The sequence below is a fragment of the Lytechinus variegatus genome, chromosome 1, assembly GCF_018143015.1.
Source record: "Lytechinus variegatus isolate NC3 chromosome 1, Lvar_3.0, whole genome shotgun sequence".
Lineage (NCBI taxonomy): Eukaryota > Metazoa > Echinodermata > Echinoidea > Temnopleuroida > Toxopneustidae > Lytechinus > Lytechinus variegatus.
Window position 1 is genome coordinate 17,086,723 of NC_054740.1, and position 17,622 is coordinate 17,104,344.

Here is a 17,622-nt window from a genome sequence, read left to right on the forward strand (position 1 = left end):
CAGCAATGTTTTTCGATTTTCTTCTGTTTTTATCAAAACCAAATTATCATGGTAAACCTCCCCTTAAAAACTCATTATTAGTGTAAAGGAATCGAGAAAACGGATAAATCATTATGTACTAGCTAATCCAATTCTAATCATTGTCATGTTTACATTCTCCCCGACATTATTTAGCATCAAGGAGAATTAATATATAAACAAGTGGGTGTTTCATAAAGCTGCTCGTAAGATACGAATGACTTTACACATGACTGGTAATCCTTTCTTGTGCTAAACGATATCCCTGTGTAATTGATTTATGACCTAAGAACATGTTCCAGTCGTTTTTGTGCGTAAAGTTTACGAATAGTTTTATGAAACACCCACCAGAGCCGATACGCGGCATGCCTGCATGAAAAGACCAGCCACCCAATGGCGGCGGAAACCAACAAATTTAAGGGGGGTCCACCTGAAATTTTGTGATGGACACTTGTAAAAATATTTGACAAGCAAAAAAAAAAAAAAGGTCATCAACTAAAAAATTAGGGGGGACCTGTCCCCCCCCCCCTCTTCCACCGCCTATGCAGCCACCCCCTCCCTCCCACAACACATGATTCGAATAGAGAAAACCATCTATCACTGGTAAAAGATAATATGAGAAAATTATATGGCACCAAGTTTTTTTTTTCTTTAAAATTGCAAAAAAAAATGAACATCAATGGGCGTTACGCAATGAAAAAACTAACGTCGCTACTTGTATTTTTATCCCTAAAATGTTAAATTGTTCATGGTTTCAATCGTCTTTGAATTTCTAGTCATTTTAACTTGAAAATTGAAATATACCAACTATGACGCCAGTAGCATATTAGTTTACCATTGCAAACCTCTGCACTTTTGCTATTGGCTGCTGTTCACAAATTTGTCTATTTTTTGTTGTGTATGTATATCATCTGGCATCCGCAAATATTGTGATAATTCATTTCATCATTACGCTTTGTGGACTTTTCGATTTTTTTTGACAATCTAACCTAATGGACATTCTAAGCACTTTATGTAATCATGCATTTTTACCTGACCGATTATCTCTATATATTTTGTATGTATTATTAACACCAAACATAAAATAAAGATGGTCCCGAAAAGTCACTCACTAGTTGCTGAGATGTCAATAATGATTGTGATCTGGATCAGTTTTCCCGGGGGGGGGGGCACTTACGTTGACGAGTGGATACCATGCGCGACCAAAAAAACACGTAAAAAGGATGTCCTTTTCACGATAGGGCACGTTACGTACGTAACGTGATAAGGGTGTCAAAAACACAAAAATAATGAAAAAAGGGTATCTATTTCGCTAGGAAGATAACGTGTTTAGGGTAGAATTTGCGGGGATGATAAAACAAAATTAAAATGTTTTATAAAGGATGTCCTTTTTGCCCGAACACTTCGTGTTAATACAGTCCGATTTGCGCGTGGTGTAGAAGGTGGGGTCGTACTAAAACAAATAAGGTAAAGCCGACTACCGAAGGACCCGTAACAATAAAACATTTCTGTACTCGTTTAAGGGTTCATTTCAGGGAATATTTGCCAAGAGTATAGTTTTGTTTTCAATACTTGTTAAGGGTAGGGTTTCACACGCCAATACTTGTTAAGGGGTGCATTTTCAGAATATGGAAATTACGTGTTTAGGGTGCTTTTGGAGACCCCATGGTCGCGCATGGTATCCACTCGTGAATGGAAGTGCCCCCCCCCCGGGTCAGTTTTACAAACTCAGAATAAGTTTTGGAGCTAGGGGAAGCAATCCAAATTTCAACACCAAGGCCAACACCGTACTTGAAATTACCCAATGCGGTGCCAACGGCCACTGCAAGTAGGCCTAGGGGTCGGGCCGGCCGTTACGAGGCCGTAAATTAACCATGTATAATAACACTAATCTTATTTTTCTTTCGTTTTTAAGCGTTTGAATAATTGAATATTCATGACCATGTGCATATTACAATTTTCACAAAATATTGATAAACTTTAAAATTCAGTAACTTTGTTATTTGTTTTCCGATTTTGATGAAATTTCCAGCATTTTGCTCTGTGAATTTTACTCTATTTATTTAGATATAAATATTTTCAGCCCGGACCATCCCTTTAAGTTTAGAGTTATGGTACGTATTTAACTCTATGGTTGGCGTATTTCTGTATGCAATCACATATACTTTTTTTCACGCATTCTTCAACCAGCAACTTGGCGCAACTGATGTTTTCCGACCGTAGTTGGTCAAGCATGCAAAGATCTGATCATGGACCCTACCCCATGATCTGATAATGGTACCAAAATATGCGGGGAGAGTGAATCTGTCAGGACATATTAATAAATCAATGATAAAGAATCCATACTTGTCGTGAGGAACATTGAGCAATAATTTTTGGTCTTTCTTGTCAATGATGAAGCGGGTAGTGATGTGAGAACTGATAACCATCAGAAAATGTTTGAATACAGGTGAATTAAAGGTGAAAATGTTGTGTGTCGTACGGGACTCAGAAATGTCCCTTACGACACGCAACAATTATTTTCACCCCTAATTCATCAATGGAAAACACATTTTTGTTGGTTGTCATTTTTTACATGACTACCCAGCTTTAGTTTAATATTACCATAACAAAAATTAAAGGTCCTCTTTTGTTTGGACAGCAGGTTGAAGTGTTGTGAAATGGCTGATTTTTCTAGCATGGAATCGCCCCCAAACTGATGGGAAAATTTTCTGACTCACTCTATATATTTGGTAGATCATTAATGTGTGCCAAGAATAGACAGGGATCGAGTACACTATCCAGAGGAATAAGACTGGAGACTTCAATCAAAATTCATATTACCACTCTTAATCTACAGTGCGTATCAAAAAAAAGTTTACACTTAGAAAAAATCCTGTAAATTTATGCATTTGTAATATCGTGAAGATTTTTCCACATTTTAACATTGGTACAGATCCATTTAAGCAAATGACGTTATAATTGTCGAAAAATATTTCTGCTTGAGTGAGCACCACTTACTTTTGAAAAGTTAGTGAAAAATGATTTGCGCAGAACTATGAAATAGTTACGCGAATAAAAGTAGACCTTAATCATGAAGAACACGTGGAATTTAGCTAGTAAAGTTGATTTGAGGATATCTTTTATCTTTTTGTAACTTGTTTCCTTCCACAAAACACTTCAAAGAGTGCATTGCGCCCCACACCACTCCCCATTGTGACGATATTTGCTTACACAGAGCTGTGATTTACATGAAATGGCTTAAGCTTGATTTTTATTTTGTTAATCATTGTCAAGCTTGGGAAAAGTGTGGAGAAACAAGTATCAAATGAAGAATGAAATGTAAACCCACTTTAAATGATAAGAACTTAGTGAAAAATTGATGGAGATGTCTGATGTAAACTTTTGTTCAGATTCAGTTATGCCCCCCAGACCCATCTGGTTATGTTTGTGCTTACTAAGTGTTGAAATTTCAATTTGGGTGGCAAAATTGTTACAAAATGTTTGAAGGTATCCGTTATATTTTAAGTGACTAAAAGTGCAAGGGAAATGTAAAAGAAATGTTTCGCAGGGTAAGTTTGATTTCACGCTTTCCCCTTGACACAGTATGAAAATGAGCTTTTCTGCGCAAACAGATTTCTGCGAGCTTTACAAAAATGGACAGTGCTCACTCAAGCGTAACATTCTGTCAAAACTTTTACTTTCATTGGATAGATGAGACCCAAACCCAAGATTATATGTGAAAAAATTACCAACATGTTGTATATTTTTCAATTCCCAGGGATTTTTCAAAGTGTAAACTTTTTTTTGATACGCACTGTATAAGTCCCCACTCTACAGATTTTTTTCCCCACATCCCAATGGTCATTTCTTTTTAAGTATGAATTAATCACATATTCGAGAGAGATAATTCTCTATTTATACATACATATATATATATGTATATGTATACATATCAAATGATAAAGTCATGTTTTCTCTCAGGTAACTTGTTTATATGAACGCGACCAAAATGATGTCAAAATCACATAGGTAAGTATGACAAGTCAATAAAAAAATTCACAAAGCTTTAAAAAAAAATCAATATATTGCACTTTTATTAACGTTGGCATCTTGAGTAACTTGCAGAATGGATGAGCGTTTGGAAGCTGAATTATCATTAAGGTTAATTTTTGATGAACTTCTAGCAGATTCGTCATAGAAAATCATCATTTTCATCTGAATGTTGTGAGTCGGGTTCCTTGTATGTCCCGATATCGCGTGAATTGAATCCTGAATCTCTGCTTTGTCCTTTTCTTCTCAAGACTATTATGGTCGCTAATGTCAGACAGCATGATATCAATGACGTCACACCAAGGAACACGAATAAGAGTTCGATGTCACCGGTTTGATCTCGGACAAAACCTGACAAAATAAGAAAGAAAAGTTGTTTGAATGTTTGGATATTATTCACTCAATTGTTATTTTGAATATAAAAGCAAGTTTTTATATATTTCATATAATTAATTATCAATTTCATTACAAACATGACAAAGCGGGTAATTTCATAATCAAAAGGGGTCTCTCCACTCTTTCATTTGAATATATATAGATTTTCCAATCTCTGTGCCAATCTTACGTCGGTCATTATTTTTTGTAATTGTTGAACTTTTATTCATCATTAACACCGAAAATAGTCGAATTATAGAAAGGAAGTTTCTTGGAAATATATGTATAAGACTTTTCATACCTGCAACGTATCCCGACAAGATGTATCCAATGCCGACAGACAAGTAGAAGATACTACTAGCATCTGGAAAGTTCTTAGTCTGGACGATCTCCGACATAACCGCTTCGACGGTCACATTAGCACCGAAGAGTCCAAAGCCAATAAGAAAGGACATTACCACCAGATATATGTATGAGGAGTGGAGTATCTGAAAGAAAAATATTGCTGTGGGTAGTAGCTGATTCCAGAGCAAGTACTGCGGACTCCATGCCGGACGATAGCGAAGACCAACGGACATGACAACAGATGACACGATACCGCTAATGGCCCCAGATGTAGCGAGGTAGGTTCCGCGGGCGATGTCGATTCCGTGTTCGACCGCGTATTTGACAATGAAAAGAGCCCATCCACCTGTCACCAAAAAAGTCAGGAGGACGCTTGGAAGAAAGAGGAGTGAAAACAATGGTTCTTTTATCAATACGTCGAAATGGAATAGGGCCAAGCAAGATGAAACCATCGAACCATCTGTCCGATTGAGGCTGGAGCTTGCAGAATATTGAGAAAGTTGTCCGATCATATCTCTTTCATCCAGGTATATTTCTGGTTCCTCCACTTGGGTATGCTTTGCATCCCCGATGGAAGCAACAAAAGTTTCTGAAGACAACTCAGGACCTTGACATTGATTGACACCATCATCTTCTCCTGCTTGCCTCTGTCCACTTTTGATCATTAAGTGGTCATCTCTTTGATCATGTTGACTGCCAACTCTATTATTTTCGCTCGATGTTATTTGATCATATTCTTCCGTTCCAGATGTTATCACCTGCATAAATTGTTCCTGCTCTCGCTCCTCCACCGGACTTGGAATTCTTGGACTGTTTCTTGGATCCTTAAGAACCAGTCCGATTGGAAGCATGTTGAGGACCAACGCTCCCACTACCAGTAGGGTCCCACTCAATCCATACTGCTCCAGGAGTTTCTCTGTAACCGGGGGTAAGACAACGGCACCAAACGGGATACCAAGTACGGAGATGCAACTTGCAAATGGGAATTCTTCTTGGTAGTATTCGTGTAGGAGAACAAGTGCTTGGAGATTTACCACGGAGCAGCACAATCCTGCAAGCAAAAAGAACAATTACATCACTACATTATGAAATCAGGCAGACAAAATTCGTGATTGTACCAGTTTTGGCACCAGTGGCGTACATATAGACAGCGAGGATGGGGCAATCTTCCTACTTTCCAAGTGAGGGATTCTGTATACAGTTGTTCTCCGTTATTAAAAGAAATCATGATTGATCAAACCGTATTATTGTAAATACAGGAGAAAAATAATTTAGTTAGTTCAAAGCTGTAATCATAATGTAAACGTTGGTATACCCCTTATATACTCCCTTTATAAAATGCCCCTGTAGCACATTGAAGAAAAAAAATAATGATAAAAACATCTGGGGCCCAGATATGGCGTACGGGGAAAATTTTCTACAATGCTGCCAGCAAAGTAATTTTGTAATAAATTTTCACATACATATTTCTGAGTGAAATATCATTATGTAACCCCTTCCTTTTTTTTTCTTGGTCTTGATATATATATATATGTATATATATATTTTTTTTTTTTGGGGGGGGACAAGCGCCCCCATCTGTACGCCAGTGATGTTACCTACCAACGACCATGAAGAGAATACTCATGAGGATAAGATTTCTGGTGAATGCTGTACCAATCAAAGCACATCCTGCAGCAAAGCCGGATAGAGTTGTTAAGATACGAGGACGGGCGCATCGATGAATAAGCATCTTCGATATTGGCGCTTGGTAAATGAAAGAAAAGATTATCAAAAAGTATCACCGTATTGTCACTAGTAATGTCATCAATTCTATATTATAAGAGCGGATATGACATGTACAAGATTAATAACCATTGTAACACTCATACCTATAATTTTATGTGAGGGGAACATGACCAAAGGGATCTATTTGTAATAAAGACAATAGATGCGATTTTATTTTTGTATATTGATATCAAATATCTAGAAATATTAGGGAAAATAATATCTAAAAACTCGAATGTATTTCTGTATAACAAAAGAATAATTGAATTAACCTATACGTGTAATTGCGAAATGAGATACAAATAGGCTTTGTTGTCAAGATAGCCCCGTAATTACAAATATTGAGGAAGAACTTCATTTTCACCATTATATCAACTGCAAACGGGAAACCGGACAATGCAAATAATTTGCAAATGAATTGAGGACATGCAGATACAACATTTTTAACCATGCCTGTCGTTACGTCAATGACTAAATTATCATGCTGCTATTGCGTCAAGCACCTTGTGCTTATAATAGCTGGCCCCTGTACTTTACTGAAATATTATATGCTTATGTATAATTTAATTATCAGTCTTCGTCAGTATTATTCTCTTAGAATTATTGTCACATCTAAAATGTATTCATTTATATATTTTGTTATTATGTGAACATGTTAATTCATCATTAATCTATGAATAAAATGCAGAAACTCCTGCAAAAAAAAAATGGTGCAGCAAAATCCATGCATGGTACCTATCTATGTAGAATGTGTGTTTTTTGCTTTATTTGTTCTTTCCTTGACAAAAAAAGTGTGTTTACCATTTCTGATAAGCATAGGCAGTTTGTTCAAATATGGATAACAGGAGTAAATTATGTCATATGTTACTCGATATATGAAAATAATTGTGTTTAAACCAGGGAAGTATTTGATAGTGTTATTCTCAAACTAAGGCTTTTAGGTTTAAAACATGTATAAATCGAATATCATTTTCGTACCTCTCATTAAAGGGGGTCGTGCTCCATGCTGAAATTGAATCAAAATCTTATAACATAATAAGAACAGATATATTGAATTTTAAAGTAAAAATGGTGATATACACGTTGTCATGACATTAGGTGGGCTGATGTCACACCCTGACTTTCCCTTTTCTTATGATTTGTCATGATATTATCATTATTTCCCATTTTCATTATATGTTTTATAATTTATGTCTTCCTTGAGATAAGTTGCAGCAAAGAATATCTAATACATTAAATCAGTTGTCAATATACATTTTCTTTCCCTTTCCGGAGGACAATATTTGAGTAAACATCATTTCATCTAATAAAATACAAAAGAACAAGATAGTATGGGATATGACTTCACCCGTGTGACATTATTCACAGAAATGTCTCACCGATCTAATACAAATCATTAAAATGTCTTAACTTCGTTATTTCTTGTCCGATTTTTGATGAAATTTTCATTTATTGGTTTTGTCTTTTTTTTATTTTTTTTCTGTTCAAATTATATTATTTTCAGCCTATATGATACATACCCCTATAATAAAATCTGATATCATCTTATTTCACCTATATATATCACCTTCAAATTAATTAAAAGAATTATAATTGAGTGAGTAATATAATTAAATAAAGGAAAATCTTACATCCTAGATACATTGTGGCCAGTGATAGAGATGTGATGAGACCAATGATGGCGTTCGATGTCTGAAGTTGTTCTTCCAATTCGGGGATGAGAACCCCAAATGACTTGGCCAGTCCGATCTCCATGCAGAAGAATGAGAACCTGGCTGCAAGGATTATTCTTGCCCCTGGCCTTGCCATTTCTGACACTACTGTTTAAGATTCTGTAAATAATGAGAAATAGAGATGAAGAGGTGCCTCGACGAAATTAACAATTGAAATTGAGTTATCTGCGCAGGCCTACTCATAATTTCGTCGGTGCATGACTACAGGTTTCCAGTTTTTAAAGACTGTTTTTAGGAGTGAATCAGCGTTGTATAGAAAATGACATCTTCTTTTTCAGTAATCAAAGAAAGTTCATCATCGTCCTGACAATTAAAACGATTTTCCCCGCAGAACGGAAGCTCTGCAACACAAGTTGACGGTACAGAATAGTTGCCCAGTCCTAAATCCGTCTTTCAAAATGAAATATCGATCCTCTAACCAACGAAACCAACTGATTTATACCATTCGATATAACGCAATAGATTAGTTCGGTCTGGAGTCCGTTGGTAAGACTTTGCCATTCAGTCCCGAAAGGATTAAAGGAATGTAAACAAAACGCTAGATTTTTCAGTTTATCTGTCATCATCCATAATGTTACAACATGGATGACTTACAAGGGCATAGGCCTATCAGTAATTAAGTAGGTTGTGGATAGGGTGGCAACTGGAGGCAAAGGTCTAAAAGAAAGGCATCAATTTTGCACGCGACGGTGTTTTACAAGCAGTGAAAGGAGAGACCGACCCGCATCGGGTTTTCCAAATACGGAATAAAGATAAATTAGGGTGCGCTAAAAAAAAGAAAAGAGGAAGTGAATGAAAGAAAAGAAGAAGGGGAAAGAATAAAAGGAACAAGAGGAGAAAGAAAAATACGTAAATAAATAGAGAAAGAAAAGGGAAGAAAACATAGGGGAGAATTGGCAAATAAAAAAACTTTTAAGTCACTTTCAACAATCATGTGTCCGCGCTTTCATTAGTTTGTTTTCTGATTTTCGCATCCATATCTAAAATACTACTGATAATGTTCCCTTCTCATGTCTGCATATTTCCTTATGACAAACTTATCTTATTCACGATTGCAAAAGTGCATAAAATGTCACCTTTTCAAATCATTACTAAAACGTAAGCTTTGCGTTTGTTAGTTTTTTGGATGAGATAATAGAAGTACTTTTTAAATCAATGAATCAAAAGGTTTCAGCTTGTGCTTTGCGCTCGCATTACTTGATTCGTGACCCTAAACACCCTCTCCAAATGGAAAAGGATCTAAAATTACATTCAATACTAGGCTTCTGTTACAGATCTGTGTGCGTTTTAGTGTTTGAGAATTAACATGTATTATTTCGTGCATTTCATAACGCGTATGATATTACTTTTTAATGCATATCTACATGGGCTCGTGCCTTTTTGAAACTGTCACGTACATAGTGCCCTTTATTTAAAAACAAAAATGTACACGTTGGTATATACCAATATCGGCGCGGAGTGCCGTGTGATTTTTTATATATTCATATTGAAATGCAACTTTTAAGAACTGATTGTACTAATATGCGAGTGCGAAGTGCGAGCTGAGTTTTAATATATATGCTGACCTGAATACGGACATTTGAAGTACTATTTTTGTACGTTCATGCACAGAATGTTAATTTTAACAATATTTTATTACAATATGCTGGTATCAATATTGACGATATGCATAAAATAAGTAAGGATATTATTTGGTATCGTTGTGTAAATGTTTTTAAAAAAAAGGGGGGAGGGGTACGTGACAAGGTCCCCAAAGTGTGAACCTTTCTACATGTACTGAATGAAGAATCTTAAAAAGGGAATAGAGTAACATCGCAGCCACCAGCAGAAACCATGTCAGGCATGTAGATTCCTGAATCTTGATTACTGCATGACTTTATTAATAGCTAAAGGTCATTCTTTGCTGCATAACAATGGCCTGGTCCCACGGTGAGGCCGACACAATAAGTCAATATTTCCGGTGTACATAATTATTATCATGAATATGTTGTGTGCGGTGAGAAGATATAGGTGCAATATTTCTGAAAATATGACTAAAATTTGGGCATGCGTTTGTACTAATCAGACATGTACACAATAAACTCACAACAGCGTTTCAAATTTGTCTGGTGTTATAATGGTAATTTTTAATACTTTTTTTCTTTCGAAAACGCAATGTGGCCGACAGGGTTTAATAGCGACTTCGAACATAATATTCTAAAGAAATTCATTTGCCGTTACTGCGCCGTTCTTAAACGTTATAACCAGAGAACAATCACATGAAAACACTCTAAATTACAGGGATTTAAATAAGTCCAGATGGACTGTAGTTATATGGACCAATCAATTTCTGGATTTAGTTTTCCAAAAGACTTAAATTTAAATCTCAAATGATTTAAATTTAAATCTTTCGAGATTTCAAAATGAATCTTAAGGATTCAAACTAAATCCGGAATTCGATTGGTCCCTAACTACAGTCCATGAAGACTTATTTTAAATCCCTTTATTATGTTATATAACATTTAAGAACGGCGCAGTAACGGCAAATTAATTTCTTTAGAATTATGTTCGAAGTCGCTATTAAACCCTGTCGGCCACATTGCGTTTTCGATAAAAAAGTATTAAAAATGAATATCCGTCGTTTCATTCAGCTACAGAACTATATGATTTTATGGCTTCATCTCATATGCAAAAGTACTTTTCAAATAATATCTATTTCGTCAACACTCTTCATATAAAACGAAAATCAATTACCAGGGGCAACGCCGGGATGATCGATGAGTCATATACCTAATCAATATTCATTCATTCTTCTTTTTTTTTGTCCATATGGGCGCTCGCCCCCCCCCCCCTTCCTTCCCCCGTGGCAAACACCGGTGGTGTCGCCACTGTCCCCACTGTTATTGTCTGACCTATAATCCCCTAAAATAGGCCTACCATTTATGTAACCCTTTACAAATCCGTCGCACGTAACGGTAGATAGCAAACTGCAAGAACACACTAATTTTTATTTTTGTACAAAATGTAAAAATCTAAAATGTAGTACATTTCAGACTGGGGCATTATAAAGTGCACTTTCTACACTGACAGAATATTTTATTTTAAGACACTTCAGATAAATATGTGGGAGATGCAGCTTTATTCAACTTCAAGCTCCTGATCCCGGGGGGGGGGGGGCACTCAGTATATACATGTACTCGGGCTCCTGATTCATGCATGAAGCCTAACTCCCATCACCTCTTCCACACGCCACGGACCTATACTGCAGAGAAGGTCCATGCATGCACCCACCCCAAGCCAACCCACATGTCCACCATCATGCACACAAGCCTATTATTAACCGCACATAACGTATCTTCGTAAATAACATCACCCTATTCTCCCCTATTCTATATGAATTGATAAAAGGAGCAAGGACAATAATACAATCAGAGGTATTGAAATGATCATGCATGCAGTCGGCGTAATAATCCAGATAATATTCTTGTACAAACACTCCCCGGAACACTCCTCATGCATAGAACAGTTCTCATTCAAAATCGGAATGTATTTCTGTATTCCGAAACTATATACATGACTACATGCGCATGTACAAGGGTAAAAGCACGTTCGTGAAATATTATATTTACCTGTGTGCAGAATCATATTAAAACGAACATAACCATGGACAGCTATGGCCTCGTTGAATCAAATACATCTTGCAATTTAAATGCTGCTATATGAGGAGCTAGAGCTGTGGCTCCAGCCGTGCTTTTCCTGCTCGTTGCGTTAACATGGTTTCGTTGACACTGTACATGACATATGAGCCTAGTCTGCAGGCACAGACCCTGATTGGAACTTTGATCAACAAGCCTCCACGCAAAGACTAGCACATACAAAACTTGCTGTTCCAATATTGAGCGAGAGATCCTTCAGTACACAAGACATGAGTAGGCTGCACATTCAGACCCTTAACTCGAGTGAAGGGTTTGCCCAGCAGACTAATAGGCCTACTAGTATGAGCCCGCAGATTGGATCATGGACCCATTTGTGATAGGTCCATGGTTGGAGTCACTCTGTCACTGGTTTCTCGAGGAGATAATTTGGGTGTGGAAACGACCCACAACAAACAACAACATCCACTAAGTGGAGAGATCAGTGGTTGGAGTCAGAGCCGCTAAGACATTTCGGATGCAAGCGGCAGTTGCCCCTATTTTCTTGCGGCTTATAATTAAATGAAAATTTTCGAAAATTTAATTTAATCATATGTAACTAGTTCTAACTCACAGATAAAAAAAACATTGCTGAAACGATAAATACCAGGTTACCAACCGTATATAACCAAGATGGACGGGGTGATGTCCGCGCAAGGCCTGCCGACATTTACCTAACGCGCGAAGCGCGCTCTGTAGGGGATCCAGGGAGGGGGTGAAACTACGATGCTTAATCAAAGTCACATAGAAAGAAGACGTAATTCTTTCGTATCAAGTATTTTTTCTGCCAATCAATTGACTTCGCTTGTGAAACCTGATTTCGACGGAAGAGGTTGTGAACGTAGAAAGGGGACAATGAAATATGTGATGGACTAATATGGCCTGAACGTGATTATGTGTCAACAAGGTATTTTTTGTGATGTTAAGTTCGATTTGTGAAAGAGTAAGGCAATGAATAAATCCAGATGCCTATGATGCCATGAGTTAGTAAACACATTTGCAAATTCCTTGAGAATTGATACTAAAAAGGGTTTATTCAACAATTCTATTGTTACTTATTGAAAAGGTGATTTGCAATGGATTTTAGTCCAAACCTTGTAGCACTTTGATATCATTGACAGGGATTCATTAAATGCATTCATGCCTAAGTGGCGCAAATAAAAAAATATGCTTACTTCACCGTAAAAGAATACCTTCTGATTATCCAAGCGTGAAGACATACCTCAAAAATATATAGTTTGGAGGAGATTCTCTTCCCATGCAACCAGATGTGTTCATTACATTTCCCCCTTAAACTGGAATTTGTGAGGTGTCGATTTAAAAAAAAAATGGTACATCAAATTAGAGACGAAGAGAAGCCATCTCGCTTAGGTATGAGAAAAACCATAAGAAGGAAAATCCACAGATCTACCATTCGCTTTTCCTTTTTTCTTCTTTTTCTTCCGTTTTCTTTATAGGGCCCTTTTTTCTGGCTGCGCATAAACATTTCATGTGGAAGAACCCCGAGGCGCGTAGCCAGGGGGCGGTCGCCCCCGGCGCCAAAACGCCCCCCCCCAAAAAAGTGAAAGGATAAAAGTTAAGAAAAGTACAGCTTGGTGGTCCCCCCCTTATTTTGTCAAAAGAATGAAAAGCTAAATGAGACATTCTTTTCTCTTCATACAAAATTTTGCTTCTACGCTCCGCGCGGGAAAATAGCAAACTTATCATTGCCTTTTGTTTCCCCACACCTTTTTTCTACTCCGTTTTTCCCCTTCCCGTCTGTGGGAATCGTATATTCTTGCCAGAAATTTTACATGGGCGTAAAGAGTATAAAAAGTATTTTTTTTAATATTGCATTAATGACACAAAATTTGGCTCTTCTGTTCGGAGCGGGTAAACATTAACTTCACTCCCGGAGTCCCCGAATGCTATTTCTTCCGCTTTTCAGCAAGTAATTTTTGGCAAAGTATCTGCTCAAAGGGGCAGGCATTAAATTCTTGCCGTGCTATGTGCAAAATTATGTACGATATTAAACTTTATTCTGTATCGCTGCACATCCATGTCTTGTTTAGCGCAACTGATTTGAAATTTTAGATATCAGTGAGGTTTCTTAAACAAAATGAAGCGCTTATAATGAGCGAAATGTAAAAAAAAAATCCTTCGCAGGCATGGGAAAGAAAAAGTCCCTCGTTTAGCTTGCTTTATCACTTTCACCTTTTGAGCTCGTTTTTCTCCTCAATCGAGTAATCTATAATCTAAGAAATATCAAAATTAGAATAGGTTAAAGCTTCAGATAATTTATTTTTTTAATTCAGAGCTTAACGCCGTTCGCGGGGAGGAATAGCGCCTATTTCCTTCCTGTTAATATAATATATCCGTCTTCTACTCTGTTTTGCGACTTGAGTTAACAGAATTTAATGTGGATAAACTTTTTACAATCAAATCTGATGTGACCATAAAGGTATGCATAATTGTGTCATTTCTGTTCACTATTTTATGAACGTTTTAAGCTTCCGCGCTTCGCGTGGTAAGAGGAATAATTTCAGATTCTTTAATCTTCTCCCATTTTCGGGGAGCTAATAATTTCTTTCGAAAACATTTTTTTTTAATATCAGCAAGTCAATATTCGAAATGATAAGGGTACTAGAGACGCCTCCTTTTGATTTGAATTTGATGAGACAGCAAAAAACTTCGCGCGCTCTGTAATTCACCCCCCCCCCAAAAAAAAAATAATAAATCCTGGCTACGCGGTAGGAAGTGCCGGGGGGGGGGGACTGGGACATTTTTCTCCAGTTTCGTCTTTCACTTTCCACCCTGCTCAATTCTTTGACCTAATGCTAATGTACATGAAAAGGTCTTCATTTTTTATAGTGAAGGCACAGCAATGTTAATTAAAGAATCGTTAAGACAATAACACTTATAGTGTCAGTTCTCATTACTGCGGCATGGAAATCCGGATACATTCATTGCAGTAAAAGCTTCAATAAGCATAATTATTTACGACCCAGCATACACCCTGATTATCTAAGCTTGAGCATACACCATATAGTATCGAATTAATTGGGAGAAAATCATCGTTCAGGACAAATATAAAAGTTATAGTTATTATGATTGACTTTCATCATGTTCATTCCATATGGGGTGTAGAGTATCGTTTGACTCATTCGGCTTAACTTGTGCATTATGGTTAATCAACAACTTCAATAGAAATGATAAAATAAGTATGCAGCCGAGCGCAATATTTTGCCGCATATGGTAGGCCTAATAAGTGTGTATAATAATAACCTTGGACGACATTGTAAAATTTTATTCATGAAACAAAGGACGATAGTAAATATTCTGTTATCAAAAACATGCTGGTATATACCATTTTTTGAGCAGCTAGTGCAATATGCTGATTTCCATTTCCACTTACTCCAATTTCCACTGCTCGTTTTAAAAGGTTAATCCTTTATTTTGTATCTGATTTATAAGACTTTGTGGAAATGAAATCAATAATTTAGTTGAACAGCCATTTACTGAACCACCAAGGCGCAATGATACAGATTAAATAACATATGAATTTTTTTCTTAAAGGTGCTCTCTCGTAAAGTAAATTATAAAAAATATTAGTGCCTTCACACGTCAATTGATCTTTTATAAGGTGTCCCGACAGATCTTTGATTACCCCCCCCCCCTTGTGAATGACGGGGGAGACATTTGACCATTGTTTTAGTTGTCAGAAAGTATTTGACGGGTGGTTTCGTAAATGGTGGTGTTTTTTTTAAATTGTTTGCCCCTCCAGACGATAATTCTCAGGTACAGTATATACCATCACTCTACAGTTGCCCCTTCCATCGAACTCATGAAAGACGATTTTGCGACACACACGATTTTTCTGTCTTGTCCACTCCTGCTACATGTTATTTTATCATTCGTTTGCCCCCTTGCCGTCACTGATCAAAATGCTGTCATCACAAGACATCTGTAATCATCTCTGCATCAAATATTCCATTCTATATTTAAGGGATGCTCCAGGCTGAATATGTTTATATCTCAATAAACAGAGTAAAATTCATAAAGCAAAATGCTGAAAATTTGATCAAATCAGATAACAACGAATTTATTGTATTTTTAAGATTTACATTATCCCGGTGAAACAGTTCTAGGCATATCATCATGAATATTCATTAGGTGGGCTGATGATGTCATATCCCACGTGTTCTTTTGTATTTTATTATATGAAATAAAGTTTATTCAAAAAATTTCTACCAAGAACAATTAACTGATTAAGTGCATTAGTTATTTATTGCTGCAACTAATTTCATCATAATGGAGAACACATCATTTACACAGATATGAAAAAATGAAATAATAATGATTTCACGTAAAAACATTTAAAATAAAAGGGAAAGTTGGGATGTGACATCAGCCGAATTCATGAAGACATGCCTAGAACGGTTTTACCGGAATAATGCAAATCTTTAAAATTCCATAACTTTGTTATTTGTTGTCCGATTTTGATGAAATTTTCACCACCACCATCACCACTACCACCACCACCACCATCATTACCACCACCACCACCATTACCACCAACACCACCACCACAATCAACGTCACCGTTGCCATTATTGCTGACATGAATTTATCCGATCTGAACATAATCTGAACAACCATATCAGCAAAAGCACAGCCACCGTCATAAAGATTTGAAATTAGCAGGAGCACAATCCTCATAATTATTACAAGTAAAACCACCAATAATTCTACACCAATTTTCAATTGAATAGAATGATTAGGTTCATTTGTGTGCAAACAGTAAAATATCTTTGAATGATTTGACTGTCTAATACATCTGTGATATCATAATTAAAGAGTCAACAATTACTTTCATTTGTTGTTGTTGAAGATATCCATTTATTGAATAACAAAGATACCCATTCATGTTCATCCTGAATGGATTCCATATCCAGATATTGTATCTCTATATGCTCTCACAAGGCAGTGTGGAGACGCTCACTTCTGAGCAAACCAGTTTATCATCAGTTCAAATTCAATACCACACTTATTCAATTTCAATTACCGACATAGATAGTGGTACAAATACAAACATATAAAAAAAAGTTTTACATCAAAATCTCTCAAAGGTGGAATTATCTACATGCTAAGCATTTAGAGAGAGGAAACAAAATCATAGTAAAAACAAGAAACATTGTAGTCTTTAAAGTGACACTGCACTGTCTAATACAGCACTGTATTATTTTCACAACTTTTAAGATCAGAGTACTACACTGTTACAATAGTGATTTGTTCGTCTTGCAATAGACCTTATGCATTGATGTCATCATGCCGCCATCTTAGAGACTGAAGCCATGTGATCCGCAAATGGCGCATCTCTGATAACTCCATTTACACATATTCCTATATCCTCTGAAGGAGGGCGCTGTGAGACTATGACATCATATGAATAAGACCCATTAGGGCCTACAGAACAAAGGAGTCGAGGTCGCCATGATACACAAAAGTTTGTGCCTTCGCAAAACTCTCTAAAATATAGATCTACAGCATTGCACTGACATGTTGAATATCGCCATCTTCAGCTTTGAAAGAGTAAGAGAGGACTACAGACATATAATGCATTAAAGCTTATTTCTATTTCCAAGTATTCTTCAAAGTCCAACAAATTTGGGGAGAACAAGTTCCGTGATAACTCCCCAATT

The 17,622-nt window shown here is 36.6% G+C and overlaps 1 protein-coding gene across 1 annotated transcript; it reads right to left on the reverse strand.

Moving 5' to 3' along the window:
* Positions 1-4,077: 4,077 nt before the first annotated feature.
* On the reverse strand, positions 4,078-12,479 carry LOC121407507 (monocarboxylate transporter 9-like). Its single transcript, XM_041598636.1, has 5 exons — positions 11,879-12,479; positions 8,169-8,369; positions 6,373-6,516; positions 4,727-5,821; positions 4,078-4,401 (listed from the first exon to the last, which is right to left on the reverse strand). The coding sequence occupies exons 2-5, from the start codon at positions 8,344-8,346 to the stop codon at positions 4,193-4,195; spliced, it is 1,626 nt and encodes a 541-aa protein (XP_041454570.1). The 5' UTR covers positions 8,347-8,369; positions 11,879-12,479; the 3' UTR covers positions 4,078-4,192.
* Positions 12,480-17,622: the final 5,143 nt, after the last annotated feature.